General features: G+C 30.7%; 1 protein-coding gene across 3 annotated transcripts; it reads left to right on the top strand.

The window, feature by feature from the left end:
• Positions 1 to 97: 97 nt before the first annotated feature.
• On the top strand, positions 98 to 26,033 carry LOC134711329 (synaptotagmin-14-like). 3 transcript variants are annotated; one of them, XM_063571870.1, is made up of 10 exons: positions 98 to 287; positions 3,708 to 3,872; positions 11,942 to 12,103; positions 14,970 to 15,202; positions 18,236 to 18,515; positions 21,574 to 21,731; positions 22,371 to 22,560; positions 23,037 to 23,054; positions 24,169 to 24,381; positions 25,140 to 26,021. In XM_063571870.1, the coding sequence occupies exons 1-10, from the start codon at positions 278 to 280 to the stop codon at positions 25,238 to 25,240; spliced, it is 1,530 nt and encodes a 509-aa protein (XP_063427940.1). In that variant the 5' UTR covers positions 98 to 277; the 3' UTR covers positions 25,241 to 26,021. The 3 variants fall into 3 exon arrangements, with proteins under 3 accessions (XP_063427940.1, XP_063427942.1, XP_063427941.1); XM_063571872.1 differs by lacking the exon at positions 23,037 to 23,054 and having other exon boundaries at positions 110 to 287; positions 25,140 to 26,006; XM_063571871.1 differs by lacking the exons at positions 98 to 287; positions 3,708 to 3,872 and adding an exon at positions 8,847 to 9,079 and having other exon boundaries at positions 25,140 to 26,033.
• Positions 26,034 to 26,589: the final 556 nt, after the last annotated feature.

Genomic DNA, 26,589 nt, shown 5'->3' on the forward strand with positions numbered 1-26,589 from the left:
TTACAAAATATTGGTGGGGATTGAAAATTCATTATTTCTTAAGACTTTTCACACAGCAATAAACAAAATGTGCTAGGGATCACTGTCATTTTCAGAATTAAGAAATCCGAATCCGATCCCTTCCACAGAACAGGAAGACCACTTTCTAAGTTGCACTGAGAATTTACAATTTTGGCAAAAAAAGTGTTCTTGATTTGTGCGAACCAAAAGCATGCAAGCAACAGTCAATTGTTGACAAATCCGTTGAATATCGTTAACATCACAAATTGACGAAAACATGGTGACGCGTAAGTAATTAAAACATGCAATAGTTACATGTAATACAAAAAAATGTAAACATCACAGTACCAAAATTTCAGAATAAACATGTAGTTTTGTACTGCAATTCAGAAATGTCTGTTTTATGAATTTTAATTTTATCATAACACATTTAAGTTACTGGTCTTAAATCTGTTAAACATTTGTATGGTATTGTCATATTAAAAAAAAAAATCAACGATTAATAAGACCCACTATCATAACCCTGGCCCACAGGCTTGAGGGCCCATGCACAACGCTTTCAGGTCCGCAAATAGTCAAAAAATAACATAAGGACCTAAGAGCTACGGTTCCGCAGCTAAGCTTTCATGTAAATCTGACAAGAAGACGTTAAAGTTGATCTGTACCAAGTCATTCCTTCCCCAGTCGATCTGGGCCCATATTTAAAGCGGATCCAACCCCAATTTAACAATATTTATAAGGAATAAAAATACAGATATACAGTAATGTCCCCATTGTCTGAGGGGTTGTAGACTAGTCCTTGTTATTTTTTTTTATATTCAGAAGGGACAGAAAAGAATTAAATTGATGAGTTCACCAGACATATCGTCGTGTCATATGTTTTCGTATGTCATATGTTTTCGTATCAACCACATTTCGTCGGTTTCGGCTGCATACGCGTACATTGTGGCGTGTTTTTCGGTTTCTATATTTAGAACAACAACACCACTACAACTTGACATATTTAAAACATATTCAACGTCGCTTTTTAAAGACGTTAAAACAAATTAAATAAAACTGACCTATTTAGCCATTTTTATTTAATGTCAAAAATATGCATCACTAGAATAGCTATAGAAAAAAATTCTGAAGGGTTAAAATAAAGTCCAGATATGTTTTTGCAAGTCAGATACCAGATCTTCAAGACATATGACTGTCATGTGTTTTTTGGGCCGTTTTAATTACAAACCAGCGAGTTAAAATTAGTAGGGTTTTTATATAAAATGGTTGTTCAAAATCTAATTATTCAATATTTCATTTATAATTTTTTGTATACATCCTTGATTCATGAAGATGAAACAGTCTTGACTTTTTATATTTAATCCTAAATTTTGAAAACTGCATTTTATTTTAGAAAAAATAATGTATTTTGTACAAACCAGGTGCCAATCTGAAATTAATCAAAATCTTAAAATTTCAGCACACAATTTACCAACCTAAAACTATTTACTAGTAATTTTTAGTACTGAAAAGTATTTATTTACTTTTTTTATGATTCAAGCGATCAATAGAACCACGACTTTAGAAAATATTAATTTCCGGATTTTGTAGTCATTTCCTGTCCGTGTACTGATCCAATTTTTATTTCATACGAAAACATATGACGCCGTTTTTTTGACATACAAAAATCGCAAAGTAATCGGAAACAGTAAAAAATCGTAGTAAGCATTGAAAAAAAATCTAGAAACCTTAAATCAATCTACAGGACATGCTTTTTAAATTTGAGTAAACACCGGAATAAAAACTCAACAGTGAAAACTGTAAGCAGTGAAAATTGTTATTAGTACGAAAACACATTACATGATGATATAAATAACTTTCAAAACTAAAAACAAAAAAAAGAATATTGTGTCCATTTTTGCCCCAACTGTTTAGGGTTGAACCTCTGTGGTTGTATCCAGCTGCGCTCAGTGAAACAATTTATTTTGTGATGAAATCATCTCCATGAAAAATACATGAACTTAAGTAAAACCAACCACTACATTAAAAAAACCTGTTCAGTGTTTAATCTCACAAAAATCCAGACTAAATTTCATCAATCTATGGAACATTGTCTTCCTTAACATGTAGAATCAAAGAGTCTTTTCACAGGCAAAAATTCATATTGAAAAAAATATAACAGTCATGAATGACAGTACATTGTACTAGATACATGTACATGTAATCATGAAATTTTGTCTCTGAAAACTTTTTTGCAGTAGAATTGATTTAAGAGGCAAGACAACACTTAAAATATTTCAGTTTGCCCAAACACTACACAAAGGTAGATACGTACAGTGGAAAGGTACAAAATGTAGGAAGGCATTTTCTTTTTTTCACAAAGAAAAATTGAAATTCCAAATGATTTTAGTCTTCATGCCTAATTGATTAAATAAACACACTTTTCCACATTAGGTAAACATGGTTATTAAAAAAAATTGAGTAGGCAGATATTTTCTGAGTGAATAGGGTTAGGGCAAACAAACATACTTTATTTTATGGTGTAATATTCCTTTGAATGACACCATTTTTACTGTTGTTAAAAGATTTAGAAAATTTGGGTGAATGGTTATCAAATACTCCAAATCTTTTTTTTTTAACACATGTATGTTAACTACAAAATGTAATATGTTGTTCAGTTGAAATTTTAGCAGATTTTTTTTTCAGCTGTTTTGCATTTATTAGGTAAAATGTTCTTTCTAACGTTATTTGGAAACTGTTAGTTTTAAGATAGAATGTGCATACATTTAAAAATCAATGGTTGATTTTCTCTGGACTCATATCTGGATGTGCTTGCCAATACCTTAACAATATATACACTATATCATGTGTATGTATGTACACAAGATGTTTTTACATGTCAGAAAGAAAGCAAAAATAAAAGTACATGTATTTTCTTAGTAGAAAATATTTATCATGATTATCATTGATTATTTAGCAAAAACTATGTGTTCTCTTTATAATGACAATGAATTTGAGACATTTGGTGACCTTCTGCTGTTGTTTTTTTTTATGTTGGGTTGTTGTCTCTTTGACATATATTCCCCATTTCCATTCTCAATTTCATTGTAAATATTTTATGGTCTGTTAAAGTAAAAAGTCAAATCAAATTATGCAAATTAAATGTAGCAAAAAAAAAAATACCCAACCATATCCCATAATTTATTTGTTTCATTTGTAACTGGACTTTAGATTGTGTTTGTTATTTATTTTGTTATTGTATTTGCTGTCATTTCACATGTTTTAATTGATTTATGTTTTCAAAGAAAACAATTTGTTAGCATGCTTGTTATTTAAAACATTTGTAAAACATTAAAAATGAACTGACTTTTATATATTGAATCATGAAGTTTAAATTAAATCAAAGAGACACTGACAGGACTCTAATTGCAACCCAGAAGAAACATTTTATCAGAAATACATCATATTATATCAGATTTCCTGATATTTCTTAGAAAAAGATTAATCTTGATCAAGAAATAATTGTTTTTACTTACATATATACATGTATCAGTTTGTCTATATTTCCAATTTGGAAGAATTGTATTTCTATAATCATGATATCGATAATATAATGAAATACATTTTCAAGTTTTGTGATGTAAAATTTTTATCCCCAATATTTAAAAAAATCTTAAAGCAAACGAACTCGGATTGATTTATAATTATAAATCCTTTCTATATTTCAGTACCAACAGAAGCAGTAGCTTTCCTGGGTGCCGTAGGAGCATTTCTGTTTGTTTTGATCGTCTTTTTTATGTACCTGAACAAACTGTTATGCTTCCATACGTGTGGAGGGTTTCCATGTATTGATCAGCCTCCAAAGAAAAACAAATCAAGTAAAGACAAACTAGGTATGTTTCACGCAATTTTTATTAGAACTAAAGATGTAGCTAATCCGTACTGAATTTTGATTAAGTTGTTTATCAATAAGTTTGGAGGTTTCTTACAAAGTGGTTGTCTGTAGTGAAAATTCTAAGATTGTCTTCTGTACAAAAGCCGACAACTGACTGGTGCTTCAAATATAGAAAATCTTGATAAGATTTCACATTATTATAAGGATTACCATAAGTGATAAGTAGACTTGAATTTAATGAACCAAACACTGAAATCTTTGAATATGTATGCTTTAATTTATTTACAAGGAGAATTGATAAATTGTGAACGATGATATGCATTCTGTAAAAGAGATTTCCACTTAAAGTTGGCATATGGACTTGATAATTACAGATTGAATTTAAGTGATTTTACTTCATGCTCACACTGAACATTTTGTAGTATGAATAAATAACAAACTAAATGAATAACAGAGCTGCATCAGTCATTGAGCAATAAACATGCTTACTTTAAAAGTGATAGGATGCAGGTTTGATCATCAAATACTAGTTCAAACCAACATAATTTAAACTAAGAATGTTCTTGCCACTTATCCACTAAGTTGGGTGACCATATAAAGGGTGACCATAGGCAGCCAAATAGAATTTCCTGGTAGGGTGACATTTCATGCAGTATCTAGACTGTTGTCTTTTGTACTACATGTATATTTGGCATGTTCAGTTATGTCACACTTCTTTAGAGCACACACTATAAGAAGTGAAATTACGTGTTATTGTCTTCAATATGCATCAAATTTATGCTGATGGTAGTGATGGATATTAAATGCCAATCATTTAATCAATAAAATAAAATAATAAACTTGTAAATCACTCTCTGAATTTACAAATGGATTGTGATGTAATGTTGTTTTTTTGCATGAATATTAAAGGCATAATATATATGAATAACAGTTATTCTAACATTATGTATATATAATGTTAGAATAACTGTTAGTCATGTTAGTGTTTGATAAAATCTACTATTAAAGTTAAGCTTGGATAAGGTCAAGAGTTGGAGTTGTAGCAGTGGGAATAGATACAATGTAGTAACAGCTGTACTTGTAGATGGTCAAGGTCTTATTGATTAAGACAAGACAAGCCAATCAATTATACTAAAGAATTTTATTTTTTTTTCATTTTTATTTAAAAGCAATATTGCACATCTGCTATTCTTTACTAGTCCATCATTCCAGTAAGGGATCTGTGTTTGGTCATTTTAAAATCCAGGGTTTCGTCTTTAAGGCATAATTATAAACTGTAAATTCAGAAATAATGGCCTAGTTTTAATAGATGGGGAAATGTTTTAAGTTTGCAATAATAAAAAACTGGCATCATTATAATTTCAGTAGTGAAGACCCATTGTCATTGGTTGCCTTTGGCTGTTGTCTGCTCTATGGTCAGGTTGTTGTCACTTTGACACATTCCTCAATTCCATTCTCAATTTTATTCCTTCTCAAATTTTTGCAAATGTATAATTTTATTAGATCTCTCAATTTAATCAGTAACCATCTGCATAAGTTTCTGAATTAACAGTTATTTGATAGACATTAGTAATACATTTTTTTTATAATTTATATCATATAATAAACAAAGAAATGTAAATTTATGCATTGTTCATTAGAATCCTCCTATTGTAACAACTTTCTTTTATAAGAATAAGGTTAAAAGGTCAAATCTTGTTTATTAAAGGATAAATACCACTGTAGGAGATAATAATTATGTAATTTATGTATTCATTTATTGTCAATATTCCACTAGCTAGTGTATCAAGTATTCTATTTCTATTAAAAGTACATAATCTATTGATGAAAACATGTAACAAATAACAATAAACAATCCAACACACAATTATAGGATCTATGACATCTATTCTGTTATTTAAATGTCATTATCTCTGGAACAATACAAAATACCTGCAGCAATATTCTCATCCGATTGAATTTGATAGGATATTGATTGTTACAAATTTAAGATTATCTTTCAGCCGAATGAATGTTTTATTGAACTTTCTGTGTTCATTATTTTCTTGTCAGTTTTGATTATTTTAAATTCAAGGCTGTAAATATACATTGAAATATCACTCTTTCTTCACCAATAAGATTAGACGTGACGATCAATCTGTGATTGATACATGAATGGCAAATAAAAAGGAAAATGTTACGGGGTACTAAAGTGTTAGTGAGAATACAATATAAATATTTGATGGATACTAGTAATGAAGTTTACGAAAGTGTTAATAATGCACAACAGACATGAAAGCCTTCTTCAAGTAAGGCTAACTAAATTGTTGTTTGTCTTTTCTTGTACCATTTAGTAGTAATTTTGTGCCCCGTCTTAGTGGAGGAGGCAGAAAGGTTGACCCTTGTCTATCTGTTCATCCCAAAATAAGTTTCCGTGGCGTTCTCTTATTTTAGTTTGCCTCAACTTAATGTTATGAAATGTATACGCAATGCTTATTACATATACCACAAAACACAGATCAAGTACAAATTTGGAAAGTGTCACTTTTACAGTTCTTCTGTTATGTTCCTTTGTAACGTTATATGCAAGCATACACATCATCTGTATCTTATGGACACATTCCCAATTTACTTCGTTGACCCCCCCCCAAGTCCTGACCAGAAGAGAGACAATAATACCAAAAGCAATATTTAAACTCATAAATAAAAAAAACAATCTGACAATGCCATGCCAAAAAAATGAAACACAACATAGAGAACTACAGACTAACCAGCAGGAAAAGGCTGACTCATACTTTTACCTTATACTTGCATTGGTATTATTTGGGTCTCAAATTAAAAGAAAAGAAATCTAAAATCTGCGGGTATAAGATTTTCAGAAAAAAAATAAACATTTATTTTTTCATTACAAATTTTATCAATTACCTTAACTAGTTGTTACTTTATCATATTGCACAAAAATCATTCCAAAAAGTCAATTCGTGTTGGCCCCAAGTGACTTTGAAAATGTAGATATCATTGAAAAAGCTCCAAATTATCTCCCTTTGTTGCAAAAATGCTATTTTTTGGCATTACATTTGAAATATCTTTTTTAACTCATCGGTGACCTATATTTCTTTTAGTTGTTTTCGAACAAGCTGTACACAAACTAGGTAATCGTAAAATTTTAGCGATTTCTGTAATTTAGTTCTTTTTTAATTTCGATATTACCCATATTTCTCCTATTAGTTCAACAGAAAAAAAGGACATTAACAAAAATGCATGCTTCTTTTGGAGGCAGATTGTGAGCGTAAAAGAACGGTGACCCCATTTTTTTATTTCATTTTTCTATTAAGTATAAGATAAAGTTCATTTATAGAAAAATATATCGAAATCCTATATTAAATAAAAAATTCAATTTAGACCTGCGAGCCCCCTTAAATGTAAAATGACCTTAAATGAGCTGTTGAAGTCTTATATGAATAGAAAAAGTCTGAACATCTGACACAAATTCTTTTCCTCACCAAAGTCCATCTTTAATTCCATTTCTCCCAGTCATGATCAGAATTTGCATGAAAATTATCCTTTCAATGCATGTAAATTACTTCCTCCTTTCTTCAAATAAACCTGATCAAGCTCATTTTCCTCCCACCCTTTTTCTAGTCATGGTCAGAATATATAAATAATTCTCCTGGATTTTAAGTAAATTGCAGTCAATCAAATCCTTTCTTCTATTAAACCATCAAACTCCTTTACCACATGCACCCACCCTATTTCTCCCAGTCATGGTCAGAATATGTATGAAAATTATTCACCTGGATGTGGAGTATATCACATTCAATTACCTTCTCCTTTTTGATTAAACCATCAAACTCGTTAAATTACCACCCGCGCTCTTTGTTCTAGCCAGTTATGGTCAGAAAATGCATGAAAATTATTCTCCTGGATGTTATGAAAATAACAATCAAATTCTTCTTTCTACCATTAAATCTCCAGGTCTCTTTACCACTCACCCTCTTTCTAGTTATGGTCAGAATATGCATGAAATATTTATCAGCCCTGGATGCTAATCAAATAACATTAAAAGTCTTTCTCCAATCCCAGCCCTCCATTCAATATAAAAAATGGAACTAAATAAATTTATAGTAATGTACTAGGTAAGTAAAAGAGATTCCAGAGAGACTAATTTTTCAAAAGCTTTTGAATTGTTTGTCTCTGATTGGTTGACAATATTTGTGATCTTCAGTTGATGAAAATTAATGTCTGTCGCTACAATAGAACAAACATGATCTTTATTCAAGAATCATTTTAACTCATTGGAGTAAAACAGTTATGAATCACATTATGAATCGACAAATGATAGTTTTTTGACATATATATTGACAAACGGAATCGTATTAATAATTGATATTGTTAGAAAGTTTCTTATGTTTTGTTACAGTTGTAATTATCTGCATCTTGTATTGCTAAAGGTGAATGGAAAAAGAATTTTATAGTGTCACATTCGAAAGCCTAATTATCTATATATTGCATATCTATAAGTGAAAGGAAAAAGACATTATAGCGTTACATTTGAAAGCCTAAGAACCTGCATCTTGCATTGCTTTAGGTGAAAGGAAAAAGACAAAATAGTTTCACATTCGAAAGTTGAATTACCTGCATCTTGCATTGCTAAAGGTGATCGACGAAAGACATTATAGTTTCACATTCGTAAGCCTTTTTATCTGCATCTTGCATGACTATAGGTGGGAAAAAAACAACATTTTAGCATCACATTCAAAAGCCTTATTATGTGCATCTTACGCAATAGGTGAATGGAAAAAGATATTATCTAGTGTCACAAATGAAAGCTTAATGTGTTCAAGTATCTTGAAAATAAATTTGATTTCTGAATAAGCGAGGTTAAAAGGCTGTGGATTGTTGATATCCTTCGGGTTTTGTCAGTTTATTAGTTACAACTGTATGATATTCAGGGTTAATATAATACCTTTTTGGAATAATGATTCCCATGGTGCACATAAATTCGAATTATCGTCTTAAAAGTACTTGGAATAATCAATGATAATAAAAATGCTATTATTGAGATGTTTAGAAAGATAGTAAGCTTTGATACTGGTGAAAGAACGTCACAACTATTTTCTTGTTGTGGATTATTTAAAAAAAAAGTGGACAAACATAAAACACCTAAAAATAATAAAAATTTGAAATACGAGGAAGTAAAAAAGGAAGATTCTACGGACAAGAACGGTAAGAGTTAATTCCAATTGATTTTATTAATTATTCATTAGCTATATTTACTGACCAGCCATATAGGAATGTTACACAACATATTATGTATAAATGGAAAAGAAAGGATAATTCATTACTTCTAGGTAAAGAATCAAAATGGTTATATATAGGTATTATACATACATGTACAGTTTTGAATCTGATATGTGAGAAAAGCAGGTGTTATAAGATTAGATTCCAAGAAATCCAAATTTAATCTCATTAATCAGTATTTAGAGATTGATAGCCTGAAGTAAATTTTCTTCCTTTGGAAAATTGGATGAATTTTATACATTTTGAATTGGGTTATTGGTAATATTTTCTAAATAGGGGATAATTCCAAAAATTGTGTAATTATTCAGAAATCAGAAGTTTTTTTCTTACACTTAATTTATGCATTTTAACGCATGTGATTTGTGTGATTTTTTCATAACTTCTTTGTTTACTTCTTACCACATAATGGTCTATAATGCAAGAATGATAAAGAATCACTTACTGTTGATAATTTTCTATGAGAGACATTTATGTCATTGTGCTGAAGTTTGAAACTGTGATCATGATTCTAAAAAAGTTGAAATTATTAAATGGTCACTCAATATATTACGGGGGTCTCATTGGGGGGTTCCTATCCCGGATCCCGCTTACTGTTTTGTCAGATTCCCGTATCCCGCTAACACTATGTACGTAACCAATTCTCATTTTTTTGTCATTTCCCGGGTCCCGCAAGACCTCATTTCCTGTTTTCACAACAAAATAATTTGACTTTCACGTTTCACGCTTACGAAAAATCGGCAATCCCGCGTCACGCTTAGACCCCAATGAGACCCACTATTACTTGTTAGCTAAGAAAGATTTGTTTACCCCAACAAGGGGCATTTTGTTTTCCAGCCTTTGCATCTGTCCTTTAATTTGTCTGTCAGTTCTACCTTCCGTAATTTTGTTTGTCCGTCAGTCCTGCTTCAGGTTTAAGTTTTTGATCAAGGTAGTTTTTGATGAAGTCAAAGTCCAATCAACTTTAAACTTAGTACACATGTTCCTCATGATATGAATGTATGTGTCCATACTTAAATACTTAGTATAAGGATCTGAAAAAGCTATGTTCTACTTCTTGTTTTATAACTTTTGAAATTATTTTGTTTTGTTGTAATGGTACATACCTTAAACATTTAGTGGGCAAACAGTTTAATGACTGATGTAATCATTTGCAAAACAGAAAGTAGGACCTAGTTTCAGATTTTGAAAGGAAAAGATGGACACAGGACTTGCATTTTAATGAGATTGTCCTTGAACCTCTGCTGTTGGTCCAAGTCTTAGCATACTTAGGAAAGCAGATTGGTCCTTATGCCAAACAAAATAGCTGAAACCCATGAATTCAGACAGAAAAACAGAAAAAGCGAAAACTATTTTCTAATTTGTTTACATATTATAATCTTATATTATATATTTTAAGCTTAGAGTAGAATGCTGAAAAGGACTTAACAGATGAAAATAAAATAAAAATGTTTGTCTTTTCTTCTATCTGAAAAAGAAATAAATGTATATTGATCTTCTAATACTGCTTACTATTTAATACCCATACTAGAATTACAGAAAACTATATTTACACAAGCCATCTGAAGGTTAAAAGGTTTACGGCAAAAAACAATGTTTGTGAAAGATTGTCAAGCCTTGTACACTTTAAAATCAATACACTTTTCCTTAGGGACCATTAAAATGAAGTTTTCAGTGGTCCCATGTAAACTCTTAATTAATGTTTTATAAAATGACTTCAATATTGATAAAAAATAAAATGAAAAATCAGGTAACTATGATTATGGCATGTTATATTGTTATGAACATGGTTGGTTTCAAGAGAAATAAAAAATTCTGTTTAAAACATGTTGTAATTAAAAGCATAAGCAAATAAAGTCAATCAGCTTTTATTTGATTGCTAAGGATATGGAATATCTGTCCTGAAATTGCTTTCAGTTGAATGAATTATTCCATCTGTTGGGAATAATTAGAAGAATAGATTTATATAAGCCTGTAATTTTACCTTAACTTTTGCAATTGACCTTTTGGCCACATCTGTCCTTTAAGTTATATAAATATAAAAATAAAGAGATCTGATGTGATTGCCAATGAGACAACTATTCACCAGAGTTCAGAAGACAAAGATACAATCAGTTATAGGTCACAATACAGCCTTCAACAATGAGAAAGGAAAAGACATGTTGTTAAGTCTGCTATAAAAAGGCATAGCCAACATATCTTAAAGAGACATAGACAACATTAAGAGAAAATTTATTGTTTTGTCACTTTGTGTATATTTATGTTGCTTTTCTTGCTAACATGTATAATTTTGTACCCAAAATTTCCTTTTGCTCTTATGAATTAATCTTTCAATTGCAATCATACTTGTGTGATCCACTTTTTTTAGATTGATTCAGGTAAATCTAGGGTAAAATCGCCTGTAACACACAGTTGCCTAGAGAAATATCCAGTATTCATTTATTCAGCTGTTTGAAACACTGGATAAAATTTATATAGAAGTTTTAAACATATAACATGTACAAGTAGACTTTAGGCTTCATAGTGACTTTGAGATGAAGAACAGCAATAAAGGCATTGTTCCTTTGCTTTTTGTGTGTTGTCATTTTTTGCTGTGTATCAACTGATGTTGTGTCCTAGATGGATACCCTATATCCTTTGTTTTCTATTGAATAATATGATATTGATACTAATTCACATCAAGAATATAGGTAGTTATAGGACTGTCAACAACAGCATAGTTTGGATGTACATTGTATACATAAAAAATATATTATTTGTGGTCATTACATTTATTTACTTATATTACAGGAAGTGCTTTTGCCTATGAGGATGAAGAATCGTCAAGTGACAGCGATGATGAGATGCAAAACAAGTTTCATAAGGCACACAGTATAAAACGGTCAGACACACTACACAGTATTAAGAGTGGCAAAAGTGGTAAAAGTGGCAGGCGACGTAGTAGTCGTAAAGGTTGGTAGTAATATTAACCCTTACTTTTGTGTTCTACCATTTTAATGGTTAAGTGCACATGCCATTTTAAAATTGTCAGGTACCTTCTATTCGCATTGTTTCATAGCCATTTTGTTGACTGAATGATTACCTGAAATAGAGTCAGCTAGAGTGCACGATATACATCTTGCTTAATAGCTCACTGTATCAAAAGGGCTGGTCTTGGTCCATTGTTGTCTTTTGTCTGACAAAGACAGACATTTTTTAGAATGCTCAGATCTAGCTACTGTCTAAATATGTCAATATAGTTATTGCTATTAATAACAGTTTTTACCAATTTTTGCGTTTTTGTTTAACATCATTTAAATTATAATTGATGAATGGTCATTTTGAAGAGTGAAAATTATCAGAGAGATGAGATCTACAAAATAAGTCTTAATGGCTGAAATCACCTGTGTACTCCTTTAAAACACTTAAGATATCAAAAATGCTTAGTAAGGAACACACTCCAAAAAAGTTGTGTTGTCCAAGACTTAAGTAGAGTAATATCATTGAAAGATCATTTCTTTTTTACCGATTTTTTTTTGTTTTGAGCAAAAACTAAGGAAGGTAGAGAGAAACATAATAAATTTTGCGATTGAAGGTCAACAAAAGCAAGGTCTATAAACTCATCATAGATACCAGGAATAAATTTAGTATATACGCCAGACGCACGTTTTGTCTTCAAAAGACTCATCAGTGACGCTAGAATCCCAAAAAGTTAAAAAGGCCAAACAAAGTATGAAGTTGAAGGGCATTGAGAACCAAAATTCCTAAAAGTTTAGCCAAATATAGCTGAGGTAATCTATGCCATGATTTCACTTCAACTCCACAATGTTGGAGATAGTCCATTGTAAATGCTCAAAGACCTAGGTGGAGACACAAGACTCTAATATAGGAGTAATGGTACTTTTACCATATTTTGACTATTGTACCACAATGACTCATAATGACACACAATTTAATACCTCAAGGCAGGAGGAATTTGGCTACAGCATAGCAATTTTATTTCCATAGGGATAAATCCATTAGAAAAGTGAAAGAATAGGACTTAAAATGTCAAAATTATTGGGTTGATTAGAAGTCATATAATTACATTAACATATATATGTACAATGTATTATAAGATGTACTTTGTAATAACTAATATCAGTGAGTAGTGAATCTGAGTTAATATAATCTTATTTAACATAGAGAAATGCCCAACAACAATCGAAATTGATTTGAAGTGATGAATTTTAGGAAAATGGCAGACAATATTACATAATTTCCTGATTCATAGTTCTCTCAGTTCATCAGTATTTTTAAAAGCAGTCTATAGTATAAGCTGCCTGTTTTATAAAGACACTTTATACTGCATTGTACTTCCTGATTCATAGTTCTATCAGTTCATGTATTTTTAAAAGCAGTCTGGTTCCCTTATATTAAGACATTTTATACTACCACATGATTCATAGTTATATCTATTCATGTTTTTTTAATCAGTCAGGTTCCCTGTTATATAAAGACATTTTATATATACTAGTCTACCTCACGACTGATAGTTTTATCAGTTTCTGTATTTTTAAAATCTATTTGGTTCCCTGTAAAGACACATTGAACTAGTTTGAAGAAAAATGGCATTCCACACACTCTTGAATTGCCTCTTATAAATGGTGGGTTGGAGGGGTCCTGACCCCGAAATCTCAGGCTTAAAATCATGAAATCCTGAGGTCCCGATTTAAAAAAAAAATCCAAACAAGGTCCTGATCATACATTTGTCCTACTCATGACCAACATAAAAATTTACAAATGTTCAGAAATTAAAATGATTGAAACTGCGTCAAATAAAGAATAAGATCTTACACCAAAAATAGTTCAAGATCTAATTAGAGTTTCAAATTGTTGTTTATTGAAAGCTGCTTTCTGACAGCTGTCTGTGGGTGTCATCAATTTGAAGATTAAGATTTATAAACTTCCTGCTAAAGGGCAGAAGATTTCATTCTTTTACAACTGTTTTATTAGTAGAATATTAGATTAATATATATGTGTAGGCATTCTGATTAGAATTTAAGTGCTGATAAATAATGCAGGACTTAAAGAGTAGTATTAAATTTCTAATATTTTGAAGTCGCAGATATCATAAAAGCAATCATCTTTGAATCTTTCACAACTCTTAACACCTTTACAGAAAGCCTTAGAAATAACAGAATTTGATGAAATGTCAAAAATGGTAGTAAACTATAATGAACAAAATCCATTTCTTCTGTTTTAATAGAATTGTATTGGCAGTGAATCCTTAGAGAAATATTAATAGAATTTAGATTTCAGCTCTTGGGAATCTTGAGATATATAACATACATCATACAAATACTGTAGTAAAATTCTCTTACTTTTAGGTTTAAAATACTTAGAAATTGTAGTTTAAAGAAATAAACAAAGTAAAGTCAGAGACAAACTGGCTTAATGGACCAGTGTGAGCTTTTTCTCACCACTTGGCATTTATTGTACATTGTCCAGCATAAACCTTTTAAATAGTTCTACTCTGTGAAAAAAAGTAAGAGGGAAACTAAACTGTAAAATCACAATAATCATGGCTCACACTGAACAGCAAGCCAGTACAGCTCCAAAAACCACTCAAGAAGGAAAACCAACAGTCTAATCAATATAATCTATTTTAAAAAAAGACAAGCACTTATGAACCACATCAACAAACATCAACCACTCAACATCAGATTCCTGACTAAGTTGTTCACTATAATTATACATTATTGGTACGTAAAAGATTGTTTCGTTTGATGCATAAATGCCAGCTAGTGGTCAAAACAGACCAATTTGTAGTTCAACTTAATTTTGTTTTATATCACAGTCCAGACTCTTGTCAGTAGCCAGGACTCATTAGCTGATCCTCAGTTAGACTCTAGTGATGCAGAGGTTATAGACAAAAGAAAGGATGCCACTGGGAATGCTGTGGCAGATGATACAAGCTCACAACAACAGTTAATATTTGACAATAAAGCATACCAGACAGAGCCAACTCCATCATTATCTGGAAGTGAATTTACTACCGATTTACAGGACACCACATCACAGGATGCTGATGTAGGTATTATTATACTGGAGAAAGTATTTGTATTTATAGGTCATCTTGAGTATTGGCAGAATAATATCCACATGACTTAAAGCAAGATTTAAACAAATTATCTATTATTATTAATTTGGAAAGATTTTTGGAAAAGTGGTGATTCAAAGGTTTTAACTACGAACATGTCCTTAGGACCACCACACTTTTGTATTTTGCAATAGAAATAATTGTGAGAAACAGCAAATTTGTTCAAGGACCACAAGGGGGGGAAAAAGATTCTGAGAACTCTGATATATAGGCAATAAATATGACATACAATAAATTTTTGATTTGCTACATGCAAATTTAAACCCACTATAGTTCATAATTTTTTAAACAAAAAGGTCTCTAGAAAAAGGAATACTTAAAAGTACTACTCTACTTTGACATTTAAAAGATTTGTTGTAGCCTTAATTCTTATGACTGAAAATAATATTCCAGTATGGCGACAACTCCTTTAAAAACTAAAACTTCTATTGTTCATTAATAACATGTATTTAGATTTTAGATTTTTATTCAGGTTTCAAATTCATGAAGTTGGTTCAGATGGTAGTAAAAAATTAAACTGTTTGATTTCAACAAAAATTGAATATATGGAGTTCTTTGAAACGCTGAATCTGATTTTTTTTTACGTAATCCTGTTTGGGGTCCAGATTTGCAAACATTATTCTCATGCAGGAAAATCAGGTTTTCTTGTCACTCTGACAGCCTCTTGTTTTATATTGCTTTGATGGTTATGAAACTATTAATATGTGTTCTGAAAACAAACTTTAAAATGTATTTGTTAGTTAGTGAAAGTTCTGTGTAAAATATTGAAAACATGATATGAATAAAAGATAACCTTGGTTATTCTTTACATTACCATTATTTTTATTTCCCTTCAGCATCATTAATTGAGAAATGACTGTAGAAAAATATTCAAATTACCAGTATGCATTAAAAGTTTCTTGTCAGAACACAAAGCAACAATTTAAAAGTCATTGAAATTGTGATTAGAACAAATTATTTATGAACTGTCCTTGTGATAAATGTTTTGTTATTGAATTCAAACTTATTATGCATCTTGCCTAGAAGGTTGGTATATGTGGTCTAAGGCATTCTCAAAATTGCTTTGTTGCTAATATTATCTTTTTTCTGCTATTGCAGCATGAATTCTAAAGTATCTTCACCGCTAAACACTAGTAGTAAACAAATCATAGATGTAATTAACTGCTTATAGGAGAACTGCCAATGAAACAGGACATTTCTCAGATTTTCTATGAAAAATTAATGGTCTTATTGTTTTTGCATAATTAATAAAAACTTATAGGCTAAATACTGTAATATTTCATCAGCTTTTCTTCCCTTTAAGCAACAAGTTTTGCTTACTTATCTTCTGTGATGTACAGTTGATTATTTTTACTTTTTTGAAATATTGTATTTGTCAGCTCCTCTCGAATAAAACACCAACAAACATACACATGATATTATTAGAATTATTTACGCTTCCAATATAATATTACATTCTCGTCATTGAAGGATGTACAATGACCGCAAGCCATTACATTCCTGTCATGAAGTCTTTAGGTGGACAGTTGTCTCATTTTCATTCACATCACATCTCATCTTTTTATACATCGGAATAAATATCTTTCAGTGTCTCAAAAGGCAGTTTAGTTGTACTTTTATCTAGTGAAATTTGTAATTCTTGTTGTAATACATATGTGCAACAGCTAGCTGTTAGAGTATGTGTCACAATAATTACACTAATTGGTATTGATTAATTAATTAGTGATCTGTACGGTGAGGTCAATCAACAAATTGTTAAATGTCAATATTACAGTCTGGAATAGCATTGTGAAGGATTTATAAACATTTATATGCACTATAATGGAATTTAGGACAAAACATGGAAAAAAAGCAATACTAATCATAGGAATATAAAATTGCTGTTGGAAAATATCAAATCCATATGGCAGTTAGCTATGTAAGTTAATTAATTGGTTAATGGCGAAAGAATTTTTTAATTTTTTTAATCACAGGAACTAGCATTTAGATGACTAATATGTTACACATTGTGTTCAAATGATACAGGAAGTCTTCTTTGCATTTATGCTATGCTCCAGTTTTATTTTAACAAAAACAAAATGTTCAGAAATCATTGCATGCATTCATTTCTGCTTCTGTTTACCAACATGTATGTCAATTAATGTAATTTCATATAATGCAGTTTACAATAAAAGTGATCTGATTATAAGAATTCATAAAAAAAAAATTTGAACGAAAACAACACTTTCAGAAATTATTGCATGTATTTATTTCTGCTACTGTTTACCAACATGTATGTCAATTAATGTAATTTCATAAAATGCAGTATACAAATAAAGACATCAAATAAAGAATTGAAGTTTTAATTAATGCTTTACTTATCATATAGCTTTTTTTGCAGAGATTAACACTTTGGAATTCCCTGTAGGAAAAAAAAAATCTATAAAAGTTCTGTTGTTAAAGTAATTATTTCTTTCACCAGTCATTCATTTTGCTTGTTGATACTGGACTCCAGGCTGTTATTCCTATTAAGAGGTTGACATATCATATGGAAACTTGTCTGTTAATAGATCTCCTTTAGTTCTTTGTGTCCATGTCCTTGACGAAGAACACATATCTATTTGAATTCAGCATTTTATTTTTCCATATTGGTTTTGATGATAGACTAAGACTCTTGATTTCAAGCTTTACATATGGTAGAATGGTCTATTTATGGAGACCTCAAAATGTTGTTTGATGTTTCGTGTTGTTAGGTTGCTCTCTCATCTTTTTTAATTCACCATATTCTTTTATCCTTTAAATAGTAGGCCAATTTAGTTGTTAGTGCTAGATCCTTTGATGTAAAGCTTGAAATATTCTTTAAATACTTTGTGTATTGATGGAGACCTCTAAATGTCTTTTGATATTTTATGTTGTTTGGTTGCTGTCTTATGACATTTAACATGTATCTATTTTAATTCACCATATTTTTTTTACAATTCCAGGAACATTTATTTGATGTCAGTGACCTTCAGAAGGAACCACCTCTAATATCAAAATGTGGCAGTATAGAGATGACCTTTTCTTACGACCCCAAACGTGGCAGAATGGCAATAACTGTTCACCAAGCTCAGGAAATTCCTAGTGTTGAACGTGGTGGTGCAAGCCATGCTCAAGTTAGGATTGTATTACTGCCTACCAAGAAACAGAAGTTTAAAACCAAAGTCAAATCTGGCCAGAATCCTGTATACCAAGAGAGTTTTGTCTTCAGTAAAATACCACAAGGTAATGTGATGACATTGTTTTATTCTTTCAAGTAACATTATTAGATTTATAATTCTTAAACTAAGAACATACAGTTTGGGTGGTGGTTAGATGTTAAGGGGCATATGTTAAGCTCTAGATGTCTTTCTAAATGATATGTATTGTTTAGTTCCTAAGCCTGTGATTTTTGGTCCACTAGTAAATAAAATAAGAAGATGTGGTATGATTGCCAATGAGATTCCTCTCCAAAAGAGACAATACACAGAAATAACAGCTATAGGGTACTATAAGGCTTAAACAATGAGTAAAACCAACCTTACTGCATAGTCAGCTAAAGGCCCTGAAATGACAAATGTAAAACAGTTAAAAAAAGAAAACTAAAGGTCTGGATTATGTACAAATTAATGAACAAAAAACAAATTTATACAGTAAAATTGAGAATGGAAATGAGGAATGTGTCAAAGAGACAACAACCCGACCAAATAAAAAAACAACAGCAGAAGGTCACCAACAGGTCTTCAATGTAGCGAGAAATTCCCGCACCCGGAGGCGTCCTTCAGCTGGCCCCTAAACAAATATATACTAGTTCAGTGATAATGAACGCCATACTAATTTCCAAATTGTACACAAGAAACTAAAATTAAAATAATACAAGACTAACAAAGGCCAGAGGCTTCTGACTTGGGACAGGCGCAAAAATGCGGCGGGGTTAAACATGTTTGTGATATCTTAACCCTCCCCCTATACCTCTAACCAATGTAGAAAAGTAAACTCATAACAATATGCACATTAAAATTCAGTTCAAGAGAAGTCTGAGTCTGATGTCAGAAGATGTAACCAAAGAAAATAAACAAAATGACAATAATACATAAATAACAACAGACTACTAGCAGTTAACTGACATGCCAGCTCCAGACTTCAATTAAATTGACTGAAAGATTATGATTTCATCATATGAACATCAGGCACAATCCTTCCCGTTAGGGGTTTAGTATCATACCATCATAACATATATGAGAAGAACATAACCCGTGTCATGCCAACAACTGTTTTTAGAATAAATGTGTTTAGTTCCAACGCAAAGACCTTATCAGTGACTCAATATTAACGCCAAAATATGCAATCTTTAATGACTTGACAACAGTATCGTAATTATATCCCTTCTTAATAAGTCTATTCAAAGGTTTTGTAAGTTTCTGAGGTGAATACTGACACCTTTGAGCTTTATAAAGAATATTTCCATAAAAAATTGGATGTGAAATACCTGAACGTATAAAAAGTCTGCAAGTTGAGCTATATTTACGAATGATGTCTTTATACCGATGATAAAATTTAGTAAATGTTTTGACTAGTTTGTGATATCGAAAACCCTGGTGTAATAATTTTTCAGTAATACATAAATTTCTCTCGTTAAAATCTAAAACATTGTTACATACACGAGCGAATCGTACAAGTTGAGATATATAAACACTGTAAGATGGTGACAAGGGAACGTCACCATCTAAAAAGGGATAATTAACGATAGGAAATGAAAAATCATCCCTTTTATCATAAATTTTAGTATTTAGCTTTCCGTTAGTGATATAGATATCAAGATCGAGGAAAGGGCAGTGGTCATTGATAGTATTAGCTTTATTTAAAGTAAGTTCAGCAGGATAAATTTCATTAATATACATACTGAAGTCGTCATTATTGAGAGCCAAAATATCATCCAAATATCTAAAAGTATTATTAAATTTGTTTATCAGATGTTGTTTTGATGGGTCTTTGCTTATTTTTGTCATAAATTGTAACTCATAACAATACAAAAAGAGAAGCGAACAAAAATGTTATCTAGTAAAAATTCAAGGCCATATATAGTATCAAAGCATGTCCAATTAACATAGTTTTTTTGTTTATTGCTACTAAAAAATGACCTAAAAGAGATTACAGGGTAGAAAAATCAAAACTTTGAACAGATTCAAAATCACCAATATAAGCATGCAATTTATCTAGTACTTCCAACGAGTTCTTGACACTTCAAAAGTAATTTATTCCACTATTTTCAAAGGCCTTATTTGAACAATTTATTATAAGGTTTTTAATTGTACCAAGTGTGCTGGTAAGAAGAATAGACAATTTAGTAGTTGAACAATGGCTTGAAGACGAAATAAATCTATATTTGTAAGGGTTTTTGTGTAGCTTTGGAAGCCAATACATAGTTGGGACTTTCATTGTATTTGGCTCTGCTTGTAAAGCGGTGGCTAAAAGTTTATGTTTGTTACAGATTTCGTTTTCTGAAAATGGAGTCAGTTGGAATGTTGGTGAATTTGTGATTTCCTTTTTCAGAACATCAATGTAAAATTTACGTCAAACAATAATAATATTATTAGCAGCTTTTTCGGCCGGGACAAAAACAAATTCCTTGGCTAGTTCTTTTAGTTTATGTTTGATACGAGAAATAGGTTTATTGTGGTTATTGTTAATAGTAAAATGTTCTTTAAAATGTTGAATACGTATATGTACTTTAACAAAAATGTAAAGATTTAATCATGCCTTTAAATTGTTTCGAAAATGTTGGACAATGAGTATCTATTCTTTTCCTTCAAATCTAAAGAAAATAATAAAAGGTTCCTGATGTTGAAGGAACTAATTCTTGAAAGATAAATGTCAAAACTGACAAAAACTTGTCCACTTTCTATTTATGGTCATTAATTTATTTTATTACTTAAAAAAATCAACAACAACAATCTTATTGATGTTTTTATTATTTGTTTTATTGCCAGAATTTTGTATCACATTTATTATTGGTCAACAGTACCAGGTACTTAATTTTTATATCGCGAAACCTTAATATATTCAAATATATAAAGGGGAACAACCCTGATGTTGTAACTATAAAATTTTACAAAGATATATTTTTTTAGTCCCTAAAATTGTTTAAAAATTGTAAAAAAGTGTGGTTGGTGGTTTCTAGTACATGTTTCTCACATCAGCACACCAAATCGTGACATCATATAAATCTTGAAGATCCTTATATACATAGACTCTTGAAATAAGAAGTTTTAAAATGTTTAACCTTCTTATCATTGTATTTCAGAGGAAGTCCATAGCATGGGAATACGTATTCGTCTATATGGTGTAGAGAGGATGAGGAGAGAGAGAATGATAGGAGAAAGTATTATAGGATTTGCCTCATTGAATCTTGATAGTGCTTCCACTCATTTTGTCATTCTTGAACCAAGGAGTAACCTTAGTGTAAGTTAGAGCTTGATAAGTAGAATTTTTGCACTACATATTACATTTATGTAGGTATTAGATTTTAAACTTCGAAGTTTATATTTTAGTTACAAATCATAAGTAAGGTGCTTAGTCAAGATGTTGACAGTTTCAGCCAAAAATAATGTAAATGTTGTTTTTTAACACCTTGAGATACAGAAATCTACTGTAGGTTAATTTCAAGATTTTCTTAGCATAGCGTTAGGAATTGTAACATTTAGACAAGTTGATAGTTGCTAGTTGACCTGTACAGTGGTATAAAAAAAATCCAATTATCAAAAATATAAGATACCCTAAAGCATGCAGCATTAAGGAGTGATAGCAAAAGCTTGCTGGCTCCGACTCCAAATTATTTTTCTGGATAAGGTGATATGTCTTCCTGTTACCTTGTAAACTAGCATGTTAAAAATCTGGCTCAGGATGTTAGTCTAGTACAAAGCAGGGTTATATATTCATGTCACATTTAAATGGTCTCCTCCTGAATATGCATATTAATTTCCTGCTGAACGTTAAACATCCATGTATCACCATTTTAATAATTTTTGCTGAAAACTTCAGTCTGACTAAATTATTTGTGAATATATCTGTAAAATATAAAAACCTTAATGTATTTTTTAGGGTGGAGAGTCCCAATTTGATGTATCCAGTCTTTCGAGGAGTGACAGTGCTTCTTCTACCCAGTCCATGCAACATGGCGGTATGCCAGAATTGTTGTTGGGTCTTGGTTATAATGGAACAACTGGTCGATTGACTGTTGAAGTCATCAAAGGAAGTAACTTCAGAAACATGGCCATGAACAGAGCTCCAGGTAAACTTTCTATACACTTAACTTTTATTAAAAATTCATAGCTAATATGTACATAACTTTTATTAAAAATTCATAGCTAATATGTAATGTACTATCAAAAGAAAGTATGTATTGGTATTTGAAGCATTTTTTCAGAAACTTCTGAAACCTGTAACATTTCTTATCATTAATTTAATGCTACAATATGTCTTTGGTCAGATAGAAGCTTTTATTGTAGGGCTTTAATAACCTTCAGATAAGTTTCTGTTGATTAGTAATGTTAAAAGGTATTAGGTTAATTGTCAAATATGAATTATCTCCCTTTAAGTGAGTCTACTAGATATCATATTTACCATAGGCTTGCAGCTATTTATTTTACCAGTTTTAAATAATGGCTTTGATTCTTCCTCAACAGATACATTAATGAATATGAATGACATTGAGTTCAATATTGTTGTCATAGTTATATAAATGTATTCTATTTGTTGATATTCCAGCTATCATAAAAATAAAAGGTTAAGTAAATGATTCTTGGTGATGTTGGGGATTTTTTCCTCCTCTAACTTATAAAAAAACACCTTGTTATATTTTATTTAATCCTTTTTTTGTTAGTTTCTTGTAGATTTTTAAAAATTAATGCATTCATTCCGGTTGTAAAAGTCAGCACACATGTAAAAATCATGGAAAATTACAAGTAGTGCTTATAAATTTTGTTTATATGAAGATATTGCATTAATTTTTAAATATTTTTTTATATCTTTGCATGTTGTTTTAGAGTTTCATATAAAGAAAGGTTTTTGTCCTCTTGTAAGTTCAGTTAATTAATGAAACACTTGCATGGGGTAGTGAGTTTTTGATCATACCTTTCTTAAAGATCAGTTCCACCTGGTGATTCATTTTTGCTAGCCAAGGGTTACAATCTAGTCCCTCCTCTCCACCCCTGGTGAATTAAGCTAGAATTTCATAGACACAAGGTAATGATTTCTATTGGAAGAAGTCATAACTGGTTACATCCAATCAAAACGCTCCTTCAAGATGAGCACATGTAAATTTAGAAATTGAAAGTAACAATGGTCACATTCTATTGAGCAACACATCTTTATCCCTAAAACATTGAACAATGTTTAGGGACAATTTTAAAGTTCTTAATCAACTAATTGAAGTTCTGGGTTATGTTTCTTGTACATTTGTTGGAATACAAATGTAATTTTTTTATTCCTGCTATACGAAATTTGTAAGATGCAACTATCTTGACACCTCCACACCGAAGAGAGTTCTAGTGCTGCCACTGGTAAAGAATGATGTACCCGTAGTCAGAATGGGTGTGACTTTATTCTACTTATAGATGGCACAGCATTATACTCACAAATGTTGGCTAAATCTGCCAAGTGTAGAGAGAAGGGAACTGGCTAGGGAAGATGCTGGTGAATTAGATTTGAGACAATTTTTTATCATGACAAAAAAAAAAAACACCAATAAACAACAAGTTTAAAAGCATAATTTCAAGACAGTACTTTAGATAAAACGTTAATAAAACAAATATCTTTATTGCAGTGAACAACAAAGAATCATATTTTTCCAGTAAAAATATTCACAATAGTTTAAATAATACATGATTTCTAATTTCAGATACTTATGCCAAACTAACCTTAATGTCCCCCACTGGTCAGGAAATCACAAGAAGTAAGACATCTGTTAGAAGAGGACAGCCCAATCCATTGTTTAAGGAGACATTTATGTTCCAGGTGGCATTGTTTCAGTTGGCTGAGGTGACCTTGATGGTTTCTGTGTATAACAAACGTAGTATGAAGAAAAAAGAGATGATTGGATGGTTTTCATTAGGTTTGTTTTACAAAAAATAAGAAAAGAAAACAGGACATAAATTTATTTCATGTGTATGAAGCTCATTTCTCAGGTTTATGATGGGTTTATGTTATCATAAACCCTAAAAGCCAAATATTTGAAAGCAAAGGATGTATAAGGCCGGAAAATTTTGAAGAGTTATAAATAAAAAAGGCCCTAAAAATAATCCAAATCCATTTAAGACCAACTGTGCCAGATGGAGTTGATTCTATATAATTTAAAAATTTCCAAAATTATCAAGTTAAAAATAACTAACATTTGGATATTCAAAAAAGTCAGCAATATTTAAATCACAAGATCAAGTGGCCTCAAGACAGTAATTCTCTCAACAGATTATTTGTTTTCCTATACATATAAAAACGAATGAGATTAAAATATGACAACAAATTAAAAAACCCTGGCCTTATTAGGTACCAGGATTATAATTTAATACGCCAGAAGCGCGTTTCGTTTACATAAGACTCATCAGTGACGCTCAGATCAAAATAGTAATAAAGCCAAACAAGTACAAAGTTCAAGAGCATTGAGGAACCAAATTTCCAAAAAGTTGTGCCAAAAACGATTGGTCTCAAATAGCACCCTAAGTCAAATGAACAAAGTTTACATGTTAGTCTTAACTATGAAAGAATACACACACACATACACACACAAACAGGACTTTGATGTAATATTATGTATGAAGAGAGTGTGTTGCTTCTGCTTTTATCACAATTTATGAATTCTTATTTTTTGGACAGGATTGAACAGCAGTGGAGAAGAGGAACTCTCTCATTGGACAGATATGAGGGAAAATAAAGGGGATCAAGTTTGTCGCTGGCATGTACTATTGGAGTCTTGAATGAAACAGTGAATGTAAAGACATGCTATTTGTGGCATATATGTCTACAAATTATTGATCCACAAAAATTATGTTGTTTTTATTCTCTTTTTTCAATTTTTTTGTTGTTATCAGATTGCATAAATGCTGAAAGAATTATTTCCCTTAGAACATACAAATTTCTTTGAAAGATTTTACACCTTTCATAATGTTGACAATTTTCCTCATAAGTAATTTGAAAAACTCAATTGTTTTTAATCTATTGAATTAGATATATATTTTTGATCATTGTTTTTTAAAGACATTTTTTTGGCTTTCTCCTCAGTATTATTGACTAAAAAAACAGGTCCAGTAACTTTCATGCTTAAATAATATTGTTTGACTGAAATATTACCACCTATACTCACATTTTTTGCAATATGTTGTTATTAATAATCCATTGTTATAGTCCCAATGAAATATTTTTATGTTTCTTTACTCAAAATAAGCACATATACTCAATAAATATGTTTATAACTAGTTATGGGTTGGTTGTTATAAAATATTATTAAAATGATAAGGTTATAGAATATTAATATGATTAAAATGTTAGTCTCATGATATATAGTTTATTTACATATTTTTGTTACCAATATCTTACATTATACAATTGTTTTCTACTTCTTATTTTACTTAGTGCATAATATTGACTTGTTTTGTTATACATTGTACCTGTATCTGACATTATACAATTGGTTTTTTTCGTCTTTTTTTCTACTTAATGCATAATATTGACTTCTTTTGTTATACCTGTATCTGACATTATATTTTATTTTTTTTTCTCTTACCTTTTTACCCAGTGCATAATATTGACTTCTTTTGTTATACCTGTATCTGACATTATATATATATTTTTTTTTCTCTTACCTTTTTACCCAGGGCATAATATTGACTTGTTTTGTTTATATTCCAATGATTTTTTTGACAATCTTTTATTTTTGGTTGTGAATACATAATGCTCTTGCAGTGTCAATTTTTTTTCATTTCATACCTAAAGTGTTCAGTTTTTATTCATATATGATTTTATTATACAGATATAACGCAGTATATGTATGTTTTTTCTTTGCACATTCTTTTCATATTCAATCATTGTTAAGGGGAGATGAGCGTTGTTTGAAAAAAACTTTAAATTTGAAAATTTAAATATCCTCAGAGTAGTTTTATCCGGTGCCACTTTTGTAAAATCTACGCATTCTGAACTTCAATTTCAAGGGCACCACTTGCATAAGATCAGTTTTGGGTGATCTTTATATGTTGATTTCACTGTAATCCTACAATGTATTACAGGTATGTCCTAAAGGACAGAAATCTCCTTCAAGTAAGTCATTCTG

This window comes from Mytilus trossulus, chromosome 3, assembly GCF_036588685.1.
Source record: "Mytilus trossulus isolate FHL-02 chromosome 3, PNRI_Mtr1.1.1.hap1, whole genome shotgun sequence".
NCBI lineage: Eukaryota > Metazoa > Mollusca > Bivalvia > Mytilida > Mytilidae > Mytilus > Mytilus trossulus.